The sequence below is a fragment of the Desarmillaria tabescens genome, assembly GCF_030435595.1.
Source record: "Desarmillaria tabescens strain CCBAS 213 chromosome Unknown EV420scaffold_169, whole genome shotgun sequence".
NCBI lineage: Eukaryota > Fungi > Basidiomycota > Agaricomycetes > Agaricales > Physalacriaceae > Desarmillaria > Desarmillaria tabescens.
In genome coordinates this window covers 51,002-71,478 of record NW_026848468.1, presented here as the reverse complement: position 1 = coordinate 71,478, position 20,477 = coordinate 51,002, and the positions used below count along the sequence as shown (strand labels likewise).

The 20,477-nt window shown below is 46.9% G+C and overlaps 8 protein-coding genes across 8 annotated transcripts; 5 read left to right on the top strand and 3 right to left on the bottom strand.

The window, feature by feature from the left end:
* Nucleotides 1-77: 77 nt before the first annotated feature.
* On the top strand, nt 78-2,391 carry EV420DRAFT_1488369 (uncharacterized protein; the record flags this gene model as incomplete). Its single annotated transcript, XM_060470616.1, has 9 exons — nt 78-109; nt 163-190; nt 288-564; nt 602-730; nt 1,219-1,437; nt 1,483-1,627; nt 1,756-1,834; nt 2,171-2,272; nt 2,326-2,391. Coding segments are annotated over 9 exons (1,077 nt in total), but the record flags the coding sequence as incomplete, so codon positions are not given.
* A 556-nt stretch (nt 2,392-2,947) lies between these two features.
* EV420DRAFT_1595120 (uncharacterized protein) lies at nt 2,948-3,758 on the bottom strand. The gene is made up of 2 exons (XM_060474966.1): nt 3,465-3,758; nt 2,948-3,412 (listed from the first exon to the last, which is right to left on the bottom strand). The coding sequence occupies exons 1-2, from the start codon at nt 3,666-3,668 to the stop codon at nt 3,014-3,016; spliced, it is 603 nt and encodes a 200-aa protein (XP_060321830.1). The 5' UTR covers nt 3,669-3,758; the 3' UTR covers nt 2,948-3,013.
* A 513-nt stretch (nt 3,759-4,271) lies between these two features.
* On the bottom strand, nt 4,272-4,841 carry EV420DRAFT_1488368 (uncharacterized protein; the record flags this gene model as incomplete). The annotated part of the gene is made up of 1 exon (XM_060470615.1): nt 4,272-4,841. The coding sequence occupies one exon, from the start codon at nt 4,839-4,841 to the stop codon at nt 4,272-4,274; it is 570 nt and encodes a 189-aa protein (XP_060321829.1).
* Nucleotides 4,842-9,557: 4,716 nt separating this feature from the next.
* Nucleotides 9,558-11,486, top strand: EV420DRAFT_1282173 (cytochrome P450 monooxygenase; the record flags this gene model as incomplete). Its single annotated transcript, XM_060468291.1, has 7 exons — nt 9,558-9,783; nt 9,842-10,201; nt 10,255-10,640; nt 10,692-10,768; nt 10,823-11,209; nt 11,264-11,363; nt 11,412-11,486. The coding sequence occupies 7 exons, from the start codon at nt 9,558-9,560 to the stop codon at nt 11,484-11,486; spliced, it is 1,611 nt and encodes a 536-aa protein (XP_060321828.1).
* A 483-nt stretch (nt 11,487-11,969) lies between these two features.
* Nucleotides 11,970-12,680, top strand: EV420DRAFT_1754291 (uncharacterized protein). Its single transcript, XM_060480481.1, has 2 exons — nt 11,970-12,392; nt 12,468-12,680. Exons 1-2 carry the CDS (start codon nt 12,347-12,349, stop codon nt 12,647-12,649), a joined length of 228 nt encoding a protein of 75 aa, XP_060321827.1. The 5' UTR covers nt 11,970-12,346; the 3' UTR covers nt 12,650-12,680.
* A 42-nt stretch (nt 12,681-12,722) lies between these two features.
* EV420DRAFT_1754290 (aromatic compound dioxygenase) lies at nt 12,723-14,148 on the top strand (the record flags this gene model as incomplete). The annotated part of the gene is made up of 6 exons (XM_060480480.1): nt 12,723-12,966; nt 13,026-13,372; nt 13,430-13,502; nt 13,559-13,660; nt 13,715-13,904; nt 13,955-14,148. The coding sequence occupies 6 exons, from the start codon at nt 12,723-12,725 to the stop codon at nt 14,076-14,078; spliced, it is 1,080 nt and encodes a 359-aa protein (XP_060321826.1). The 3' UTR covers nt 14,079-14,148.
* A 3,372-nt stretch (nt 14,149-17,520) lies between these two features.
* On the top strand, nt 17,521-19,072 carry EV420DRAFT_1680328 (uncharacterized protein; the record flags this gene model as incomplete). The annotated part of the gene is made up of 10 exons (XM_060479207.1): nt 17,521-17,645; nt 17,704-17,815; nt 17,874-17,938; nt 18,005-18,014; nt 18,073-18,138; nt 18,198-18,524; nt 18,580-18,645; nt 18,717-18,812; nt 18,862-18,915; nt 18,975-19,072. 10 exons carry the CDS (start codon nt 17,521-17,523, stop codon nt 19,029-19,031), a joined length of 978 nt encoding a protein of 325 aa, XP_060321825.1. The 3' UTR covers nt 19,032-19,072.
* A 119-nt stretch (nt 19,073-19,191) lies between these two features.
* EV420DRAFT_1488362 (uncharacterized protein) lies at nt 19,192-20,135 on the bottom strand (the record flags this gene model as incomplete). Its single annotated transcript, XM_060470614.1, has 4 exons — nt 19,192-19,371; nt 19,424-19,490; nt 19,619-19,868; nt 20,003-20,135. The coding sequence occupies 4 exons, from the start codon at nt 20,133-20,135 to the stop codon at nt 19,192-19,194; spliced, it is 630 nt and encodes a 209-aa protein (XP_060321824.1).
* Between the last annotated feature and the right edge of the window lie 342 nt (nt 20,136-20,477).

The window sequence follows — 20,477 nt, the reverse complement described above, 5'->3', positions numbered from 1 at the left end:
GACAAGATGCACGCGGAACGGTGTCCGATATACTGCGTTGGAGTAACCATACTAATCTCTGTTTGGCATTCCTGCAGGTATCAAATGATACCTCTAAGGTGCTTGAATGGTGAGTTATCTGACTTGATTGTTTAGCTGGACGTAGTCTGAACTTCATGATAGGTTCGTCAGCCTCACGGCGGCCACGCAAGTTATCAATTATGCTATCGTGACATTTACATATCTGAGATTTACTATGTGCTTTTTTGTTACACTTTCTGGTTCGAAGTGATGCTGACTTTTTTCAGGCCTTGGAGGCTCAGGGAATATCCCGAAGCAGCCTACCATTCCGTAGTATCCTTCAACCATTCTGCGGGTATATTCTCAGTAGTCTTTCCCTCGTCAAGGCTGATCATGTTCGCAGCTACTACGCCTTCGGGTTCACCCTCATAATGCCGTTCATACTGGGTTATTCGGTCTTCATGCCAGGAAATTGGGACACGACCACGTTCTTCTTTTCTTATACTATCATCGGTGTTCTTCCTATATTATTCATCGTCTTGGAAGGCCCTACATCGTACTCGGGTGCGTTTTTCGTTTTTCCGTTCTATAATCTGATAAGTTTCGTTAACGATCTATGTCCAGCTCATTCGACCGAAAGAAGTTACTTTCTTCGAGGAGGAAAGGAAAATCATAGATGACTATGAGCGTCCTTTGTTAACGCAGAAAGCAGAATGGACGCGTTTAAGAAGTGGGTGATTGGGTGAGCTGCGAGATTATTCATGAGCTATCGTATTGCAGATGTCATCTTGTCCTACAACTATAATTGAATGGCGGAGAGCCGCTTCCGTGGAATCTGAATTGGAATACCCGTGACTGATCGAGAACGCACGGACCTAAAGTGTGCACTAGGGGCTCTGCGCCAGACTTGTCATCCTCTTTCACCTACGTTGAACGAAGCATCTCGGCCCACCAAAAGTCTACCCCACCGCCGCTCACAGCTGCTTTGATTTCTCTGTGAGCATCTCTCTGCTATCCTTTGTGCAAATTTCCCTCCGGAGTCCTGTCCTGATCACTGCGCAGTCAGGAGTTTCCAATATCGCAATGCCCTCTCTTCCCCAAGAGCTGGTTGACAGGATCATCGATGAGGCCAGGGACGATATCCCGACTCTGCGGTCTTGCTCCTTAGTCTCTCACGCCTTCCTGCCTCGCACCCGCGTCACCTATTCGAAACCATAGATCTCAGCACCATTGACAAGTGCCAGAAATTCCACGCCTTGTGTATCACCTCCCCACATGGTCATCACCTACGTCAAGAATCGATCGATCTCTGCACACTCTACGGCGGTCGTAGGGAACGCATCCTCGAGGATCCTTCTTTCCCAGCTGTGATGGGACTCATTCCCGTATGTCAGCTCGAAAGGTTGAAAATAAACAAGTATCACTGGAGCGAAGTGAGTGAGTCTTCGAAGGAGGCGTTGTCACAACACTCCTTTCGCTCAGTTGTCCTTGACACGAACCTCCTTAAGGACGTTGATGCCCTGTACACTGTATTCAGCGGGTCTACAGAATTTGATCTGTCATTCGAAGGGATCATAGGGGAATCGAGCCCGTTTATCACTAATATGTCCCCTCCAGCGTCGGGAGGGTGGGTTTGGTCAAGCTGAGTCTGGAAGGATTACTGCGATCCCATTCTCGAGTCCATCATCGAAACTCAGACGTATCCCTTCTCGGTCAACAATCTGCAATATCTTCTCAATCATTATCGAACATCAGACTACTGTCGCTTCTCAAACAAATCTTAGATTTACCACTTCCGTCCCTAGAACATCTGAATGCGGCACATCACAGGAGCGTGAGTAGAACGTGTCCCGTCGTCAAACCAGAAACTGACACTTTACCAGGCTCGGTGGCGGCTACCCACCCGATTTTGAATATCTCGCGATTGCGCTACTATCAAATGTGTCGCTAGCGGAAGAAGGAATACTTCTGATCCTCAGACAATGAAGTGGTGGGTGGAAAACTTGAAGGAAGCAAAGTCCCACGTCCATCGAGAATATCGCTCTCGACGTATATCTTTCCAACTACGAACTGCGACCCTCCGGGACCCACAACGTTTGGGTCTGATTTGGCGAGGATCCTGTCTGGTTCCGACATGAGCAACAATTATAGATGTATCTATCGTCTTTAGGCTAGTTATGGCCAGGGAGAAAACATACAGCAGTACAAGACGGTGGTAGAGACAAAGATGGCTCCATTGGTCGCGCGAGGATCGTTTTCTATTCTGAACTCGGTAAGCTGCTTGCGCATCGCTTTTATTGCCCTTTGCTGAATAAAGCTGTTTAGATTGATATGGGACAGCTAGAGTCTCTTTGCAAATATGTCGTGGCGATCGATTGGATTTTTCTGTAATAGGCTGGTTATGTTCAGGTCAAGTAGAGTTCACTTGTAGTAACCAGGTGGTAAATGAAACGTCAAATAGACTACTTAGTTACTCCTACGCAGCACGCGAACATCGATAGGTGCTGATGGAAATAAGTAAAGAGGTGTTACTCTTCGAATACATCTAACTTCTACCACATGGCTTAATGCCCATCTTGAAGCCTACTATGACATCTATGGAACGATAGAGATCTCATGTTCAAGCCCGATACTGGGGGGATCATACTCAGATGCGGCGAGACTTATCTGTTCAAGGATTTTGATACGGAGGTGGTTGTGAAATACACTGACCACTTTGCGAACTCTAAGGAATTCTTGGCAGGGTTGCAACGTGAATGTCATATAAAGAGGTGGAATCGCTCGAAGATAGGGACGACGTGTATAACGACAAATATCATGAATTCATTTGTCTTATGGATAAGGTCGAGTCTAGTTTATCGTTGTAAAGCTGTTTATTTTATTGACTTTAAGAAGTGTGTGCATTGATATTCTAGTGCATACATAACTGCTCAAAATTTTTGTTGTAATGATGTATCTAATCCCAAAGAAGTGATGGAACGAGGACAAGAACTTTGGGTTTACAAGCGTCTAGCTAGAATGGAAGAAACGACATGCTGCTTCCCGGCCGGCGCAGCATACACCGTATTAATGCTGTTTGGAGGACTCCTTCGACATATCCTCCTTCGTATCTCCCTACAGAGTCCAAGCCAGGCTTCGAACCGTATAAGAGCAGACTTGACGGACGTTCGGCGAAGGTCGGTGGACATGGTTCATGACAGTTGTTCTCAGTGCCATGCACTGCAGAGAGCTCGGAGTCTTTGGTAGAATATCGCTTGATATCTATAGGAAGATAAATGGGAGCAGAACAGCCGCAGGAAGTTATGAGTCGTCGATGTAAGGATCGGATTCTGTCGCCTGCTTTTGGCCTCAAGTGCGAGATGAGAGGTAGTGATTCAATCTTTCCGGTTGAAGTGTGGTCTCCATCTGGCCGCTAGCAGAGTGTACCATTAGGCGTGGCTTCCAGAATATAGGCGGCGACATACCTTCGATTCGATGTCCAGAATCAGTTCCCTCTTCGATGTCCACTGAGAGCGGACTCGCCTAATGCGCAACAACGTCGTAGTCTTGTATACAACAAAGCTCGTGAGGAGAAATAGAGTGACGAGGATGAAGACAGTAAGCGGGATATTTTTTGTGCAAAGGATAAAGAATGAATAGGCCAGGGCGGATGATGTAGTGGCAGTCATCGAGATAGCTACTAGCCGTAAGATGCTGAAAATAGAATGGAATAGGAATGAGAGTGTTAGGGGAGGTGGGGTGTTGGCGATGCCTCGTGTAGGCTGGTTGTTGGTAAGAAGATGGATCCATGTTTGACGATCGTTCATTTTTCCGATGTTTTCCGGCCCGGGGACCGGTGGCAGGTAATGAATGCATCTCGCTAGCAAAAACAGTAGGTAAATTCCTCAGAAATTGCGTCTGATTTATGGTGTGGATTCGAACATGCAAGCTGGACTGAGGAATAGACCAAAGAAGGCTTCAAGTTACGCTTGAAAATTACGACCCGATGTTTATGTTACTGGATTGATTAGTTAGTTGAAGTACACAATTCGATTTTTTGGTCCAAAATTTTGGCGCCATGAGATCGTGGTTCCAATGGCGGTTGGTCCCGGGCGGAGGCATTTACCGTTTCCGGTTGCTCACCAACTTAACTTTAAGCCAGGCGCTCTCGATAACGTGGTGAGTCAACGTTTTGTCGCTAATTATAATTCCTCTAATATTGAAATATATTGCCGTTTTTATTGATAGTACAGGCAGCAAAAGAGATATCCCAAAACGAAACCCCTATTCAATTAGACGAGCAGAGAGAAAATTCCAGGGGCACGGGAAGCGAAGGCCCCGTCCTTCGCCTCCTTTTCCCAAGCGTCTGCTATGACATCAACGACTTTCGTTTCGATGCCACGACAGGTTCCCCGATGCTCAATCCAATCTCCCGGAACTACGTCGACATCGCAACCCAGACATCGTATGCTTTCGCCTTGTACCCGTGCCCACGGGCCCAAGTCCCTTTTCTTCGAGAAGTTTTGTTTGAGGGTGAATGTAGCATCCTTGTGGTAGCCAAACCCGAAAGAGTTGAGCTGGGCCTCGGTTAACGAGATTGGTGTGGTGTTGGAAGGGGTGTTAGCAGGAGGAGAGTCTTGGACCTTGGCAAACTCATCGGGAGAGTTCTTGTGGTGGATCGCGAGTACCTGACCTTCGGGGTGGAAGACATGCCACTCGCAACCGTTTGGGTAGTTGAGGCCGCAGCGACAAGGCCGTACGGAGATGGGTGTCTCGCCATGGAGTCCCTTCGGGATGAGAGAGACAGAGGGCGATTCGAAAGGCTGAGTTGATTTAACTTGGTTAGGCTTGGAGGGTTGCATGGTGGATCGGATGGTGTTTCTGAGCGCTGCAGGCCGGTCTTTTATATGTTCAGATCAAGAGCACCCTTACGTATTCTGCAATTGTCGGCACAAGAGTGGATAAGCTACCACTAGTCATGATGCGTGACGAATAGACGTCCTTGAACAATGATTGAATCCATGACAATGCATGGACATTTCGTGTACAAAACTTAAACTTAAATCATTGTTGAGTGGCAACTTTGCCGTTTGGAAAGCAGAACGCACCCATTACTGTAAATACCGCGGAATCTGTGGTATGTTCTTCCGAAATTTCTGTGTGCGGTTTTCTAGGGCTTATTTTTTGACTTCACGTTAATTATGAGCTGACATCGCCCTAACTATGCTCAAATTTTGGGATGAAATAGACTAGTCAATATATGTAAGATATATGTTCCGAGTGCTTCGAGTTTATAGTTCATTGATCCCTAGAAAAGGTAATTGACACACCTTAGAGCTGAACTTGAAGCAAAGTAAATATACCTTTTACAGCTAACGTATGACATTACTTGGTTGTCTCGCTACAGGCCCGGCTAAACAAAAATGATATTTGCCACACTAGGACATATAAAAGTGGGAGCTCTGCTCTCTGTCTCGCCTACGCTCTCACCAACTATGTCTTCCCAAGAAGTTTCTTCCGAATCTTGTACCCTGGAATTTCTCATCAACAAACGTCAGTTAATGCAACTCGCGTATCGCCCAGAATTTGAAAATCAGACTCGGGGATGGTACATGCAGGAATACTCCATTCCCCTCGTGAAATCTCGCCACCACAGAACGTTTCAGTCGATTTTCAAGATGAGTATGGTTCTCGGTAGGTTTTTATTGTACACTATGCGCATCTCATCCTGACGTTGATTACAGCCAAGGAGCCTTATAAGATGTGGGACGATCATGGCAATGGGATTGTCGTCACCACCGATCCAAGTTTCCCCGAACCTGTTGACATTTCGGTCCTATGGCATACTCTATACTCCTCTGTACCGCTCAAATACTTTCCACCGAGCAGTGAGTACGCAGGCAAAGGGATACTCCAGGCGTTAGCAGATGGTGAGTTATATGAGTCGTTTCACGATAATGTCCCCGTCGCTAAATCAGTTCGACTAGCTTGCTTGTACATTCAAGAAAAGATGGACAAGCTGGACACATCGTCACATCGACATTGACATTCTAGAAAGAGTGCTCCGTATTTTAGTTTGCTTTTAATCTCTCTAAGTCTTCCTGTAATAAAAGGCTACTTATCTCGTTCTCTGGCTTCATTGTCTTTCGTTTGTAGCTGCAATGGCGCAGAGAATAATCGACAAAGTTCAAAATTCTTGAGCGGTCTTACGAAACTGTTCGTGAGATTGAGCAACTGTAAGAACTCGCGGTTCACAGGTAAGCACAAAAGGAACTAATGTTCACGGCAATCGCGCTAACGATGCCCTACTAACTACACAGCTTTTATACTACCAGAATACATAGAATGTACTAGAATAAATGAGTAATGTATCACTAATAAAATGAGTAAGCGTCCCGGGGAATATGGGGAGAACGAGCGAGAATATTCATGCAAGCTCGCTCTTCTAAAAATAGCAATCCATATTCTAACAGCAACTTGATGGGAAGGACGTCGATAGTAATGACAATCAATGATGCTACGGGCAAGCCACCGACGCGACGCGTTTGTTTGCTCATGTTGCATATCAAGGCCACCAACGGCATTTTCCGTCTGCTTTACCACAACGACGACCACGACTCGACATTGACAACGTCACTGCAACCGGAAGCTCGAAAGGTTTAATTGCTTAAAACTTCTTACCCTTTCCCTCTTCTGCAGTTTTCCAGTCTCCCTTTCAGTACAGTTTCCTATGCCAGACGATGGAATTATCTTTTTTTCCTCCTTGGACAGGGTTAGGACAGGGCCGTACTGATGCGCTTCTTTCTTTGTCATGATATCCTAATCCTGACAGGTTCCCTAGTGTAATTCATGGTAGGGCAGGTTCGATGGTCCCATGGGCTCCTGGATGGCGCTTCCAATGATAGGTGCACGTTAAACAGTGAAATGCCGGGGATCGCCTGGAATGATGGAGACGCGTAGCCCAGTAACGCAGGAGGCCCGGGTTCTGTAGCACGGCAGGATGACTAGGTGCACAGGCATATCCTTTGATTTTTCATCCAAAGCTTACTTTTTTTGACCTATTAGCGAGAAATTCCAAGGAAAAGGGATACGATGGACTTCAACGATGCCAAGGATGCTTGTTGTCTCGTAGATGTTGGGTCCAAGAAGGCGCGGCTCGGATTTTAGAGAGACTACCTTGTCCTGAAGGATTTTCTGGCTGCTATACGAGACTCAATGCATTCGTGGCTCAAAGAAAAGAGCACCACACGAACAGTGTGGCAGACCGCGTGTTCTCTTTGTTCTCGGGCTAACGTAGCTGCAGCTCATATCGCGGGGACATCCCTCCTGGGCTAATGCGCCTTTAGTTGGGAGACCTTTGACAGGTAAGACATCCCATTTCTCATTGTTCTATTACTGTAGCTGATATAGGTTTTATCCTAGTGAACTAGCGCCAAAAACAAGACGTTCCTCGAGATGACTTTCAGTAGTTTTGTGAAAGCTCATTACGCGCTGACCTGGGCACTTTTTCGGACGAATCTGGGTCTGTGTCGCCGGCGAACGGCGGGTGTCCATGATAAATCCCGATGGAGAGCCAATGTCTGCAAAAAAATCAGATAGCACGGGAGCGTATAATCGTTGAGGGCGTCCGTTCAGATCAAGTTGGAGAACACCAAATGGTACGATATATCAATGAATGGTGCATGGCTGCTTGCTAATTAGCCTGCAGTTCGCTCGCTTTCTGTGGCATTCGCAGCCTGTAAGCTCCAAGATAAGGATCGTATAGCTCCATGGACAGCGACGTTGGCAGATCGACATCGAGAATGCCAGGATTCAGGATTTGCTGTGTGAGAAGGTATGGTTTACCATGTATCCTCTCTTCCAGTGTTAATGTTTCTCGCAGTTCAAACCACTCACCTTTTGACACCATTCTTTTCATCAACTGAAGCCCGGCAAGGAGACTATTGTTTGAGCAGGGGAATTTGGCGGGCGGGCGGAACATCCGATTTCCTGGCTAAACAGGACTTCGTGGGTTCTGTTAGTTGCGGCACTCTGGAACGTGCAAGCAGAGCATGTCATCGGTAACTTCTAATCCCTCGTCCTGCTCAGCATCTAACCACGTCGTAGGTTGAAGTGACGCTCGCTAAGTATTCACATCCTATAGGCGCTTTGAAGGTTCCGCGTTGGCGACAAAGCGAACTCTACAGCATATAGTATATGCGTGGACGGGCGCGTTATATATGGTACGTCTTTCATTGCCATAGCGCCACCTATAATGACTTTTTTCACTAGCTATATAGCCTGGGTATGAGGCCTGTTGCGATTCTCAAGCATGATGATGTACCACATAAGATGGATCTTGTCCACTGCATCAAAGCTTCACGAACTACATCCTCATCGGATGGAGCCTTCCCTTTCTCTGTGGACTGAATTCTCAAGGTATGCAGACCGGATCTTGTCATAGCTGGAGTATTTTTACTCAGATTTTCACTGGATTCCCGATCAGACCCGTGCCTCGAGGTTCCAGAACGACGTCTTATGACCTAAACTGGGGACGTAGATTTCAAGTCAGATAATACATACGCGCGAGAGTTGACCTCGTCAAGGACTTTTGATTCGCATTTTTCTCTGTATGCATCATCTACGTCGTTATAACACTTATCTTTAGCTTACGTCAGATATTTCCGTCCGCTTCTTAGCATCTTGAGCCGTCATCTTCATGAATGGCACTGAAGTAGTGCCACAAAACAAGGCCTAGTGTGATGTACCCCATGTCTGTACCTGCGGAAGCTTTCGCGCCTTATATGTTACGTTTACGCGAACACTTGCGCATGACACGGTTTCAGCAAGCAGAATAGCCCTGTCAGTCTCCAGGTGCTCGTGCATCTAAACAAGGAGCTTCGGCTTCGGTCAGGTCATCCTTCTATTGTGGGTATATTTTGACGCAGATTGGATGCCCTTCTGTTGACCATCCAACGTTTTTGGTAGTACCTACTTGCAAGCAAAAGAGACTCAAGACCTGATTGACAAGTGCCGTTTTTCCCTGAGTAACTTTATCCGGCCCAACTCCATCAGAAGAGATTACGTCGGTCCGAGTTCTCCACCGCTCTAGGCATCGGCACGGTAGTGTTCAATGTTGGGTCCGAGAAGTCATGGTGCGATCAACTCGCGTGCTATCGGTGTAGAAGCCCCACGAGAACTGGTGTGATCACCTGCGCATCGATGCCACTTCCGTTGACTATGTCAGTTGTTAGGCTGAACGTCAGATGATCCCTTGTATGTTGAAACTGACATAATCTTTCGGCCTTGCAAGGGCTGTCATTTGAACACAACAACACCGAGCTTCACCGGTCAATGGCAACGTTAGCGGCGGAATCATTACTTATGACGTTTTCGCATTGCAACGTCATAAGCTAGTATTCATAGGCGCGTCCGATGTACTCGTTCGCGTCGGACACGTCACCACGATGCTTCGAAGAGGAGATTACAACAGCAATATGACTTCCACACTCAGGGTGGGTAATTGGCTACAGTATTCCATCGGTTTGAGTTGTGGCGGTATAAAAGAGACCTCGGTGGATCATTTCGTCCCCAACACAATGCTGTCTCTTATCCTAGAATCGCTTTACACAAACCTCACGTTGATTGTTTCCAGTGGTCTGACAATAGCCCTCCTCGTTCACCTGGTCCCTTACCTCGTTGACTCCCATGGTCTGCGCTCGTATCCTGGTCCTCTGGTCGCCAAGTTTTCCGATGCGTGGCTAGGCTGTGTGTCTTACAAAGGTCACCGTTCAGAAATTATCCATGATTTGCATATGAGATACGGTCAGTTCATCATCGCTTGTTTCTCGTTTTTTCCTGTGCATTAATAATATCATTTTAGGCTCCTTCGTCCGAATAGCCCCGAACCACATTTCCGTGGCTCGAGCAGACGCCTTGTCTGTTGTCTATGGTCACGGAAATGGGGCGCTGAAATCGTCGTTCTACGATGCCTTTGTGTCTATAACACGAGGCCTGTTCAACATCCGTGACCGCGTCAATCACACTCGGAAACGCAAGATTGTCTCTCATGTCTTTTCACAGAAGAGTGTACTGGAGTTCGAGCCTCATGTACACCGCTATCTCCGTCAGCTGCTGGGGCAGTGGGACAGATTGTATGATAATGCTCTGAAAGGCATGTCTGGGGACGAAGGAGAAGGTTGGACTGGTCATGACGGGCGCCTTTGGTTGGACTGTTTACCATGTAGGTGGAAAGTCCTTATTGACCAGAAGCTCTGCTTACGGTTTCCTTCGTAGGGGCCAACTATCTCGCGTTTGATATCATAGGCGATCTAGCATTTGGAGCACCATTTGGAATGATCAGGGCAGCCAGAGATTTAGCTCTAGTGCCTGAAGATCCGCTAGCCGTTATGGCATCTTACGGTCAAGCGGGGGCGAAGTATGCTATGAAGGAAGTACCAGCCGTAAAGATCTTAAACGCCCGAGGGGAATACACTATGCCGATGGGAGCTTTTCCTGGATGGTGGAGGCCGCTGTTGAAGCGAACTCCGTTGTTCAGGAAGGGAGGACAAGACAGCGATACGTTAGCGGGAATGGCTATCGCTGCGGTTGCGAAGAGGTTATCGGAACCTACTGACAAGAACGACTTGCTGAGCAAGCTGCAGGCTGGGAAGGACGAACAGGTGAATAACGTTTCCTTTCTCGTGTCGCTGTACTGATTAGCTCTGTCTAAGGGTAATCCCATGGGCCGAGAAGAGCTCACTGCAGAAGCATTGACGCTTCTCATCGCGGGATCCGATACTACATCGAAGTATGCCAACCTCTATTTCATTGGTCCAGCTTTCTAATCAAACATTCTTTTCAGCTCGTCCAGTGCCATTATCTACTTCCTTGCGCGCACACCGAGGGTACAAGAGAAACTTCACCAGGAGCTCGACGAGAACCTCGATTCTGGCGTCGCCACAGCAGATCAAGTGAAGAACCTCTCCTACTTGCATGCATGTATCAATGAAGGACTCCGACTTCACTCCACGTCAGCGTTGGGACTTCCCCGGGTAGTACCCAACAGCGGCATGATGATCTTGGGAAAATATTTCCCTCCTGGTACGGTCGTCAGTGTTCCTAGTTATACAATACACCGGGATCCGACAGTGTGGGGAGATGATGTGGAGGAATACCGACCTGAGAGATGGTTCGAGTGCGATAGTGCGGCTATCTTGAAGACGTTCAATCCCTTCTCTGTAGGACCTCGGTACGCGGTTTTACCTTTTTCAGATTCGTTCCTGTATCAATTGAATGAATGTAGGGCTTGTGTTGGGCGTAATCTGGCAACGCTTGAATTGCATATTATCATCGCATCGATCTTGAAACGCTTCCATTTTGTATTGGAGAAGCCTGAAAAACCTGTATGTGTTTATCTTCTTTAGCCCATATTCACGCTGACTTTGTTGTAGTTGCAAGTGAGAGAAGGTTTCTTAAGAAAACCGTTAGGAGTTAGGGTTGGTATGAAGAGACGTGATACTTTCTAGATGGTTCATCGCACGGGAAGTCTTCCATACATTGATACGTAAATCGATATAATGATAGAGCGCCTTAATGATTTCTAAATCTGACTTGACTTCCAGTTTAATATGCTTGTGGATTCAACATCCTTTACTGGAACTTCTTTGAACCAGCGTTCCGATGTCGACTCTTATTCTGTGTCCTCCATTGTCTCGCCTCCCCTCTTCAAGCTTCAAGCCTCATCCCGGATCATCGGGCTGTATGATGCCAAGTCAACCATTGTAATCCTGCAACTCGAATTTTCCTCGCCACGGAATCATCATCACTGAGCCTACCTATGCGGATTTTTTCCGGAGCCGTTCCACGTCCCAGTTTTTAAGGAATTGTTAGCGGATTCGGCGTAATAGGGTCCGTGGACGGTGAGAGCTTTCGGATAATCTTTTTCTCTGAAACAATGACCGTTGTCGACTATCTAATTGGCTCACGCAGATACCCACGGTATCACGCAGATTGTCACTACGTCGGATAAAGTCCGGGTTTTTGTTCGAGGACAAGAAGTATCTGCGAAGTGGGCTGATTCAATGTCATGAACATGCGAGACCGCATCAGACCTCACGATTCGCGCTGGACTCGCTTTAATAATCCATACGGTAATTTCTGGAGCCTTGTATTTGTGTGTTGACCGTTGTACTGATTCTCTGCCGACTGGAGACTTATTTGCGTTGTCTCGCACTTTCTTAGGAATCACCATGTGCTCCAAATGAGTCTGCAAATCTGATGGTGATCAATTGACGTCTACCTCCGCGGTGGTTTCTGCCGATCCTTCAGTTGTAGCACAGAATTTTCAAGCTGGCGACGGAGGAGCCAAACAACAGGCTACTCAGCAATGCTGCTGTATCCATCCGAACTTACACCATTGTCTTTATGCCTTGGTAAGTGTCTGCTTTTCAAGGTTAGCCTTACTCATATGCACGGGTCGTTCTCATATAATATCATTGTCCTTTCAGCACATGCATTTGCTGCGGTGATACAGATGCTGCGGCAATGCGGGGAACCAATCACGCTTGCGGCATTTCTCCTCGCTACAACGAACCTGTATCTGCCAAGGACATTCGCCTTCAGCACCGCGTCAAAAATTTTTCTTTTCTTTCTTTCCAGGCGCTGCGGATTCTGGAGAGGAAAGAAATAAAAAGACTCAAAATTTTTGAGAAAGACTATCTCTATCTAAAAATCCCCTTTCATTGGCTTATTTCTCAATAACCATGGTTAATTTCTCTACTCTTGCGTCCGCGGTTCTGCTCGCTGTGACGGCCGCTACCGCCCACCCTACTGATGCTCCTCTGAGCCAGAGTGAGCTCACGCGACGCGCCGACTTCCAGAATTTCGCGCGTCGCTCCCTCAATGCCTGCCAAGACGTTCTTAAGCGTCGTGGACACCTCGAAAAGTCGGCTGCTCGTCGCAGGGCGCTCGCCGATAACCTTCGCCGCAAGAGAGGTCTTCCTACAAGTAAGTAACATTGACGGAGTCTTTCCTTTAGTCTAAGAAACTGACATACCTTTTTGTAGGCAGCCTCTACAAGCGTCTCAGCTTGGATGACGTCTTGAGCACTGACCATCAGTCGAACGCGACCGGTCTAACTGCCGATTTGGATCCCTTCGATGGAACTGGGTCTTGCACGCTCGAATCTGAGACCACTCAAGGCCCGTACTACGTCGATGGAGAATACGTTCGCTCGGACATCACTGAGGATCAAGAAGGCATATACACCTATGTCGACGTCGAGCTTATTGACTACTCCACTTGCGAGCCTGTCACCGATGTCTACATCGACTTTTGGCACTGCAACGCAACGGGCGTCTACTCTGGTGTTGTCGCTGGTGGTAATGGTGATCAAACTGACGAGACCAACTTGGTAAAGTGAATTCGCTCGCGCATCATTTTCATTTCTGATGCCCTGTTTGATATGCAGGATAAGACTTTCCTTCGTGGCATTCAGCCGACCAACTCTGATGGTTACGCCCAGTTCGAGACCATTTTCCCAGGTTCGCAAAATAACATATGTGTATATATCATACTGAGATTCTTCTCTGTGATACAGGACATTACACGTCGCGAGCAAATCATATCCATATCATCGCACACAACGATGGAACCGTTTTTGACAACGGTACCTTCAAGACTGATAGCGATCACCACGTTGGCAAGTCTCATTGATTTTCTTTTGAAGTATGTATTTTTTAATCTCCTCCGTTAGGCCAACTCTTCTTCGACCAAAGCTTGATCTCCATCGTCGAAGCAACTTCTCCGTACTCGAGCAATACCCAGCAGCTCACTTTAAATGAGGACGACTCGATTTTGTCGGGAGAGGTTGAGGGAACGAACGGCGTTGATCCTGTCCTCGAGTACGTCTACCTCGGTGATGATATCTCTGATGGCCTTCTTGCGTAAGTGTCCACTTGCTGTTTACAGTGCGTTATTGACAAGATATTTATAGCTGGGGATCTGTGGGTATCGACATCTCAGCCAGCTACTCGGTTTCTTCGGCAGCTACTCTTACCGAAGATGGCGGTGTTGAGAACAGCTCCAGTGGTGGAGGTGGAGGTGCTCCGCCCTCCTAGATGTTGATGATGGTGTTCAAATTCCGTCGTGGACAAGCTGTCGAAGTAGTGCAGGAGATGACTAGTGCTTCGCCAGAGTCAGACTAGTTTTTGTATGCTTCTATGAAAATTACATTGCATTTTGACGTGACGAGACCTGCATATGGCTTTCTTCTCAGAGTGCGAAACTTACTATGTTGGTAGGCTATATTATTCGTTCATGTGCTTCAACCTTAAAATTGATATCAGCATTCCTCTGCCCCGACCCGAATCCTCATCCAAATATTAGGAAACATACAATCGATCCAGGGATGGATTTGTCTTTTCCCAACAACAATGCTGTATTGCGATTTAAATCAGCCCCCGCATGCATCTGTTATTGAGTTAGGCTTATCCCTCCATACTAATGACAAAGATAATCGCTATCTTTTGCAGTATCCTGACTACAGTCAATTTGAACTTCCAGCAGCCTCCGAGCCTCCCTTGCTCGTCTCATGGTCCCACCCAGTGGATCCACCGTGGCTCTCGATAATCTCATGCACAAAAATTCCGAACGACCCAGGCAACTCGCCAGGAAGCTCGTCGACGTGATGCGGTGCAAGACTTACTTTAGCAGTCACTTCCACCATCGTCAACCTTTCGGATTCCAAGAAGAATATATTGTCGTTCTGAGGAGATAAAAGAACATGTATCCATTCTATGTCTAACAATCGGTAAATTTCATGAAAAAATATTGATTGAGCTCACGAGAAATCTCGCAGGTGGTAATCCGATCTTTTTCAAAGATTCTGCCGTTGGGACCTTCAGCTTCGAATTCAATTGCCAGGACCACGTTTCACCCACTACAGAAATAATCCTTGTGACTTAACAAGCTAGGAGGTGCCTCGGCAGTCGCAAACCCGAATCCTGACGGGATAAACAACTTGACACCACAACATTTGCGTTATCTGGAAACATCCGTGTATCATTTTTTTTTCCCACTAAAAATCTGTATGAGCGAGACCGCACACCCTCCTTCTGTGATGTAATCAGCCGCATATCCACTGAGGCCGTCTTAATCTGTCAGCAAAGCGACTTAATAAATAATGCTTACCGACTTTTAACGGAGGCACGAGGACTCAGGAAGGTCATTTTGGATGATCAAGGCCCTGCCGGATGGGTAAATAGAAGTGCTTTGCAGCCGAAAAGAAAGTTCGCCTGTGTTTTTGATGAGGGACGTTGCGGTCTGGTGCAGAGCTTGCGCCACCAACACGACGCGATTGTTTGTTGATGTTTCCTTTCAAAGCCTTTTGCTTAAGACCAGCAGCAACTCCTTCAGAAAGAAACTGAGGGCGACGTGTAAATTCATCAATAATGCTGTGGAATATCTTGTCTTCTCGTCGATTTGTATGGTATATTGTTTCATCGGCGACATGGTTCACATCAGGCTAGGATATCTAGGATATTTCGATCCATTCAATGGCGACATTTTCGCCACGTCCAGAAGACCAAAATTATCGCAGTACAGCAATCGACGACGACACTATCATCTCTTTCCTTCCTGACATTCGTTGCACTTGATAAAGCTATCTTCGTCCGTATGTCCACGCCGTCAGGCTAACCCGCACATGGGGCGATGCTGCCTGTGTCTCAACTCGGTCCTTTTGGCAGACTACACCGGCTGTCAAGACCATGAGACTGGAGAATGGTGAGGCGCCTATGGGAGATATTTAAGTGGTTTTGGTGACCGTTATCTGAGCATCGAGAACCTGGTTACAGGTGGCTTCCACATGCTCGAAGACTGGTCGTCTATCAAGGACCACTTCCATTGTCTCGGTAGCCTCATCATTCACGACAATCTCGGTACTCCGACTGGTTTCTGGACATGCCTTATGGAGGAAGGAACGCACCGCACGATCCATCAAGGCTGACCCTCATCTCACTCCACATGCATGCCTTTCACCGGAACTATGGGACTTTCTATGGGCACTAGAGAAATTAGAGTTCATCCAGATCTGTATCGCGTTCTCGAACTCAGCGGAGGAACGCGAGATGGGAGAGAGCCAGGGAACGAATTCTACGAGAAGTTTTTGAAGAAGCACGGGAGTACGATGAAGTACCTTCATTTGACAGCTCCCATGGAATGTAGCTGGCCTATTACCACTCCCGGACATCTCGAGCTACTGGTTGCGGAATGTCCGAAGCTCGTCGGGTTGACTGTGTTTACGAGCCATGTTGGAGGAGAAGCAGATATGATCGCATGTTTTTTCTAAAAAAAAATTCTCAATGAACGAAGCTGAACCTTATTCTTAAGGTTCCCGTCCTTAACCAGATACCGTGTCTCCCGTACCTGAAAAGTCTCGACTTGAGTAGTGTTATACCGAGTCTGAATAGAATGTCAGGAACGGAACAAGAACAATTCGACATTAACACTTGATATCACGAGAAGGAAGAGGCGCTTAAAGAAGTGATCCTTGGATACAAGCCGATGGATCCTAAGGCGTTCGAGGGCCTGGTGATACACAGCGAAAAGGGTTACACCTTTGAGTTTTTGGAGGGTGCACAGGCTTTTACTTGCAACGTTGGTATCCCGCATTTCGTTCGCACTGAGATGCATTTCGGATAGTAACGTGTCTTCTTCGCTAAATCGGCTCTTTGTGCTAATGGTTCGTGTGTAATACTGTATTATACTATACAAGAGTGAAATGATAATGTTATAAATATGTGAGAGGATTCTGCTGTAAAAGTCACTCTCTGAGGCGTCGTGAGATTGGGCTGATATACTTGCAATAATCCCGAGAAGTCGGGGATCAGGCGCGCGCTCAAGCTTCAGCCGTTCAGCCGCTTCTAGATGTCATTTTGATGGGCTACTATAATAGGGCGAGCAATTACCGCCGATCCGAAGTCCGAGGCATGCAGATAAGATAAAGATAAGATTCTTAGTGACTTCAACCTGTGTTCTAGCGAGCCAACAGCAATCCCTTCTCTTCCCCAGAGAATTGACTTCAATTACTTATGACTGAGACGGAGGAGAAAGACTCTTGTGAGATCTTTTTGCCGAGGGAGAGTGTTGTTCAGGCTCATCACATCCTTTGCTTCGGCTTGAAACACTACAGCTATGAATCAAGTACCAGATGCGGAAATTTTAGAAGAAAAAAAAACCGTCGGTAGATATCCGGGGGCCTTGTGAAGTAAAGAGCTGATGATCACAACACTCTGATTTCTACTTTCAGGTTCAACACACGCGGAAACTACGGTTTTGCGCCACTTTTGCGTGCACTTTGTGTGACCCTCGCGGCTAGCTTTCGTGGCAATTTTGTCAAGTGCCTGATGATACCTTACTGCTGACTCTTTCGTTACTCTGTCGGGATTGAACCTCCACGAAGTGGAATATAAAGTCCATCTTACTGAAATGAACTTTTTACAGGTCGAGTTCTGTCTACCTTTCCGGACTGCTTCTTGGTTATCATCTCTTTGAACTACCATGCACGTCATCTTCTCCAAACTGTCTATCTTGATCCTGGCTGCTGTTCAGCTGCCTCGCGCATTGGCAGCACCTGGCGCCAGTCGACGGTCGACCTGCACAGAGCCAACTATTCGTGTGGAATGGTAACTATTCATCTTACAGTATCGATGCATGGTATACCATTCTGAACACACCTTGTAGGAATGCATTGACCGAAGATGAGAAGGCAGCATACTTCGCGGCGGAACTCTGTCTCCTTAACGCGCCTGCTCAAACCGACATTCCATACGTTGTTTCGCGCTACGATGACTTGGTCAGTTTCCTTTCATAATATCACTATATAATCGTTTTCATATATTTCTATTTGATAGGTTGGTACACATCAGCAGCAAAGTGATTTAGCGGACGGCAATGATTTCTGGCATGTAACTGGACAGTCAGTAGTCCTTTATTCATCGTCATATACTACGCTTACCTAGGCTCTTTGTACTCTCTTGTCTAGGTTCCTACATGTATGAACATTATTTTCATCCTCAAGTTCGGGATCTACAGTCTAAATTCGTATTCCAGGTCCACCGTTATTACGTCTATGTCCACGAAACACTCCTCCGTAACGAGTGCGGATACACCGGTGCTGTACGTCTACCTATGCTTTACCCTAGTTGTCAAACGAATAATACCTTCCCGGATTTCAGTTGCCGTACTGGAATGAAGCTGTCGACGCCAGTGCATTTTCCACCTCTCCCGTGTTACTAGACTTTGGAGGGAATGGTAATGAGGAAGATGACTGGGCCGTCATTGACGGGCCTTTTGCTAACCTCACACGGCCCTTGAGCGCGACGCCGGGTATCTCACATCTTCTTGCACGCGAAGTGGATGAGACCGCCTCGATCAGAGTCGGGCAGACATACGTTGATGCTCTGCTTGCCCTTGAAACACTTGCGGATTTCAAAAGTACCATGGGTGTCGCAGCCACAGATCTCGGGATCCATGTCTCAGGGCATGCTGGTATCGGCGGGGATGTGCGTGATTTTCCATATACGATGACGCCGTCTTATCTTTTTATCCTTTTACCAGATGGCTAACGTTGCAACTTCACCTAACGATCCAATGTTCTGGATGCATCACGGATTTGTGGATTATGTGCGTTCAGTTCACTTTCTTTCCGGCTGTGTTCTGTGTGGACTGATCTTCGAGTCGTGTATCTGCTGCAGCTTTGGTGGAAGTGGCAGGGCGACAACGAGACTCGTATCAATGATTTGAACAACATCGGGTATGAGTCGGAGAAAGAACCTGCGACCGGTTATGTTGTATGTGCTACTGTGTTTCTGTCACAAGATGTACTAAACAATATACCAGGAGACCACCGGAGCTACCGTATTGTATATGTTCGACATTCTTCCTAATGCAACGGTATGTGCTGCACTTGTATAATAACGTGACTTCTGTTGATCATTCTGACTGAAATGTAGGTTGCCGACGTGTTGAGCACGGAAGATGGTTTCTTGTGCTACACTTATGCGGCTTGATTGAAGGGTAATTAAACTTGAATCTTTACTTAAAACCTCACTCCAAGATATCCTGTTTCTGGTGACAACTTATGTATGGAAATTGTCATTTTTATTCGAACCGGACAATGATACAAATTTAATCTATGATACCACGAGAACGTCAGCGCGTTCCAAGTTCTCAGCCTTCCGTGTGATCCGCTCTTCCGTTTCTTGTATTTATCCCGCGTGGACCGTTCGACGGTCCCTGGCTGTGTGCCTGTTCCCTGGCCAATACTTTTCTCCAGTTTCGAGAAAGCTGGTCGGAAGGGCCTTCATACAGATGGGGATTTGGAACGGAAAAATCCATGTTTAGAATAGTCTACAAAGGGATATGAGAATGAAGTATCATCGACATTATTACTTTGACTCACTGCCATGATAAACAAAATGTAGCTGGGTGATGGTGACGGGAATGAGGGCCGTTCTTGATAGGAGAGGCTTGAACAGGATTCATAAAGACAAACCCGCAGTCAGTCCTCTCAGTTGATACAAAGCCACAGGTTCTGTCATTCAAAACTTCTGTACGACACAGATGGGTATCGAATATGGATCTAGACAAACCTCACCTTTTGCGACGTCTGTCGACTTTAAAATTGAAGTTCATGCAGAGGACGATATCAAACACGAATAGGGCCTCAACGAGAAAGAAACACAATCTCAGGACCATCCTCGCTAAAATTATTCGAAGGTCGGGGCTCATGGTAGGAGCATCGACACCCAATTCTGTGATGCGATTTCTGGAGTAAGGACTGCGCGGGACCACGGAGAGGCGAAGGAGACTCAGGAACATTTTATTGAGAATTGTTGACTTCAGTGCTAGATAGAACGACTCGAGTGTAGTGGAATCAACATGGATAACTCGGACTCAATTCGAGGATATCATAATGCTTGGAATCGGAAGAAACGCTGAGTGCAATAATTTTCGATACCACGAGAGTCGGGCCGCTGACAAGTTTTGGACAAGTTGACAAAGCAACGCCACCGACGTGACGCGTCTGTTTGCACTTGCTTGTTGTCCTCGCCACGACGACCTCGGTCAAACCTCGGTAACGTCCAGCCTGATGTCTCGTTCTCATCGCACATATTTCCAAGAAAATATTTCGCGGAACACTACTTTGCCACCCTATTGTCGTTCTTGATCTCGAGTCGCTCTTATGTCTGAGGACTGAAGGAACAGGGAGATGGTAGATGCTTCAGGGTCGCCGTCTGAGAGGAACGATATGCGAATCCCGGATATTCGTCTGCGAGCCTAGGCTGTCTGCATCTGTGCGTCGTTTTGATTATCCTTTGCGCAGCCACTTCTGATCAGTGCTTTTTTTCCCGGCTAGTATGCACGTCCCTGGGGTCACCCATACTATACAAATTGCGGCCGAACGTAGGATCAAGGCTTTAAAGTTATAGGGATTCACTCCGCATGGGAATAAA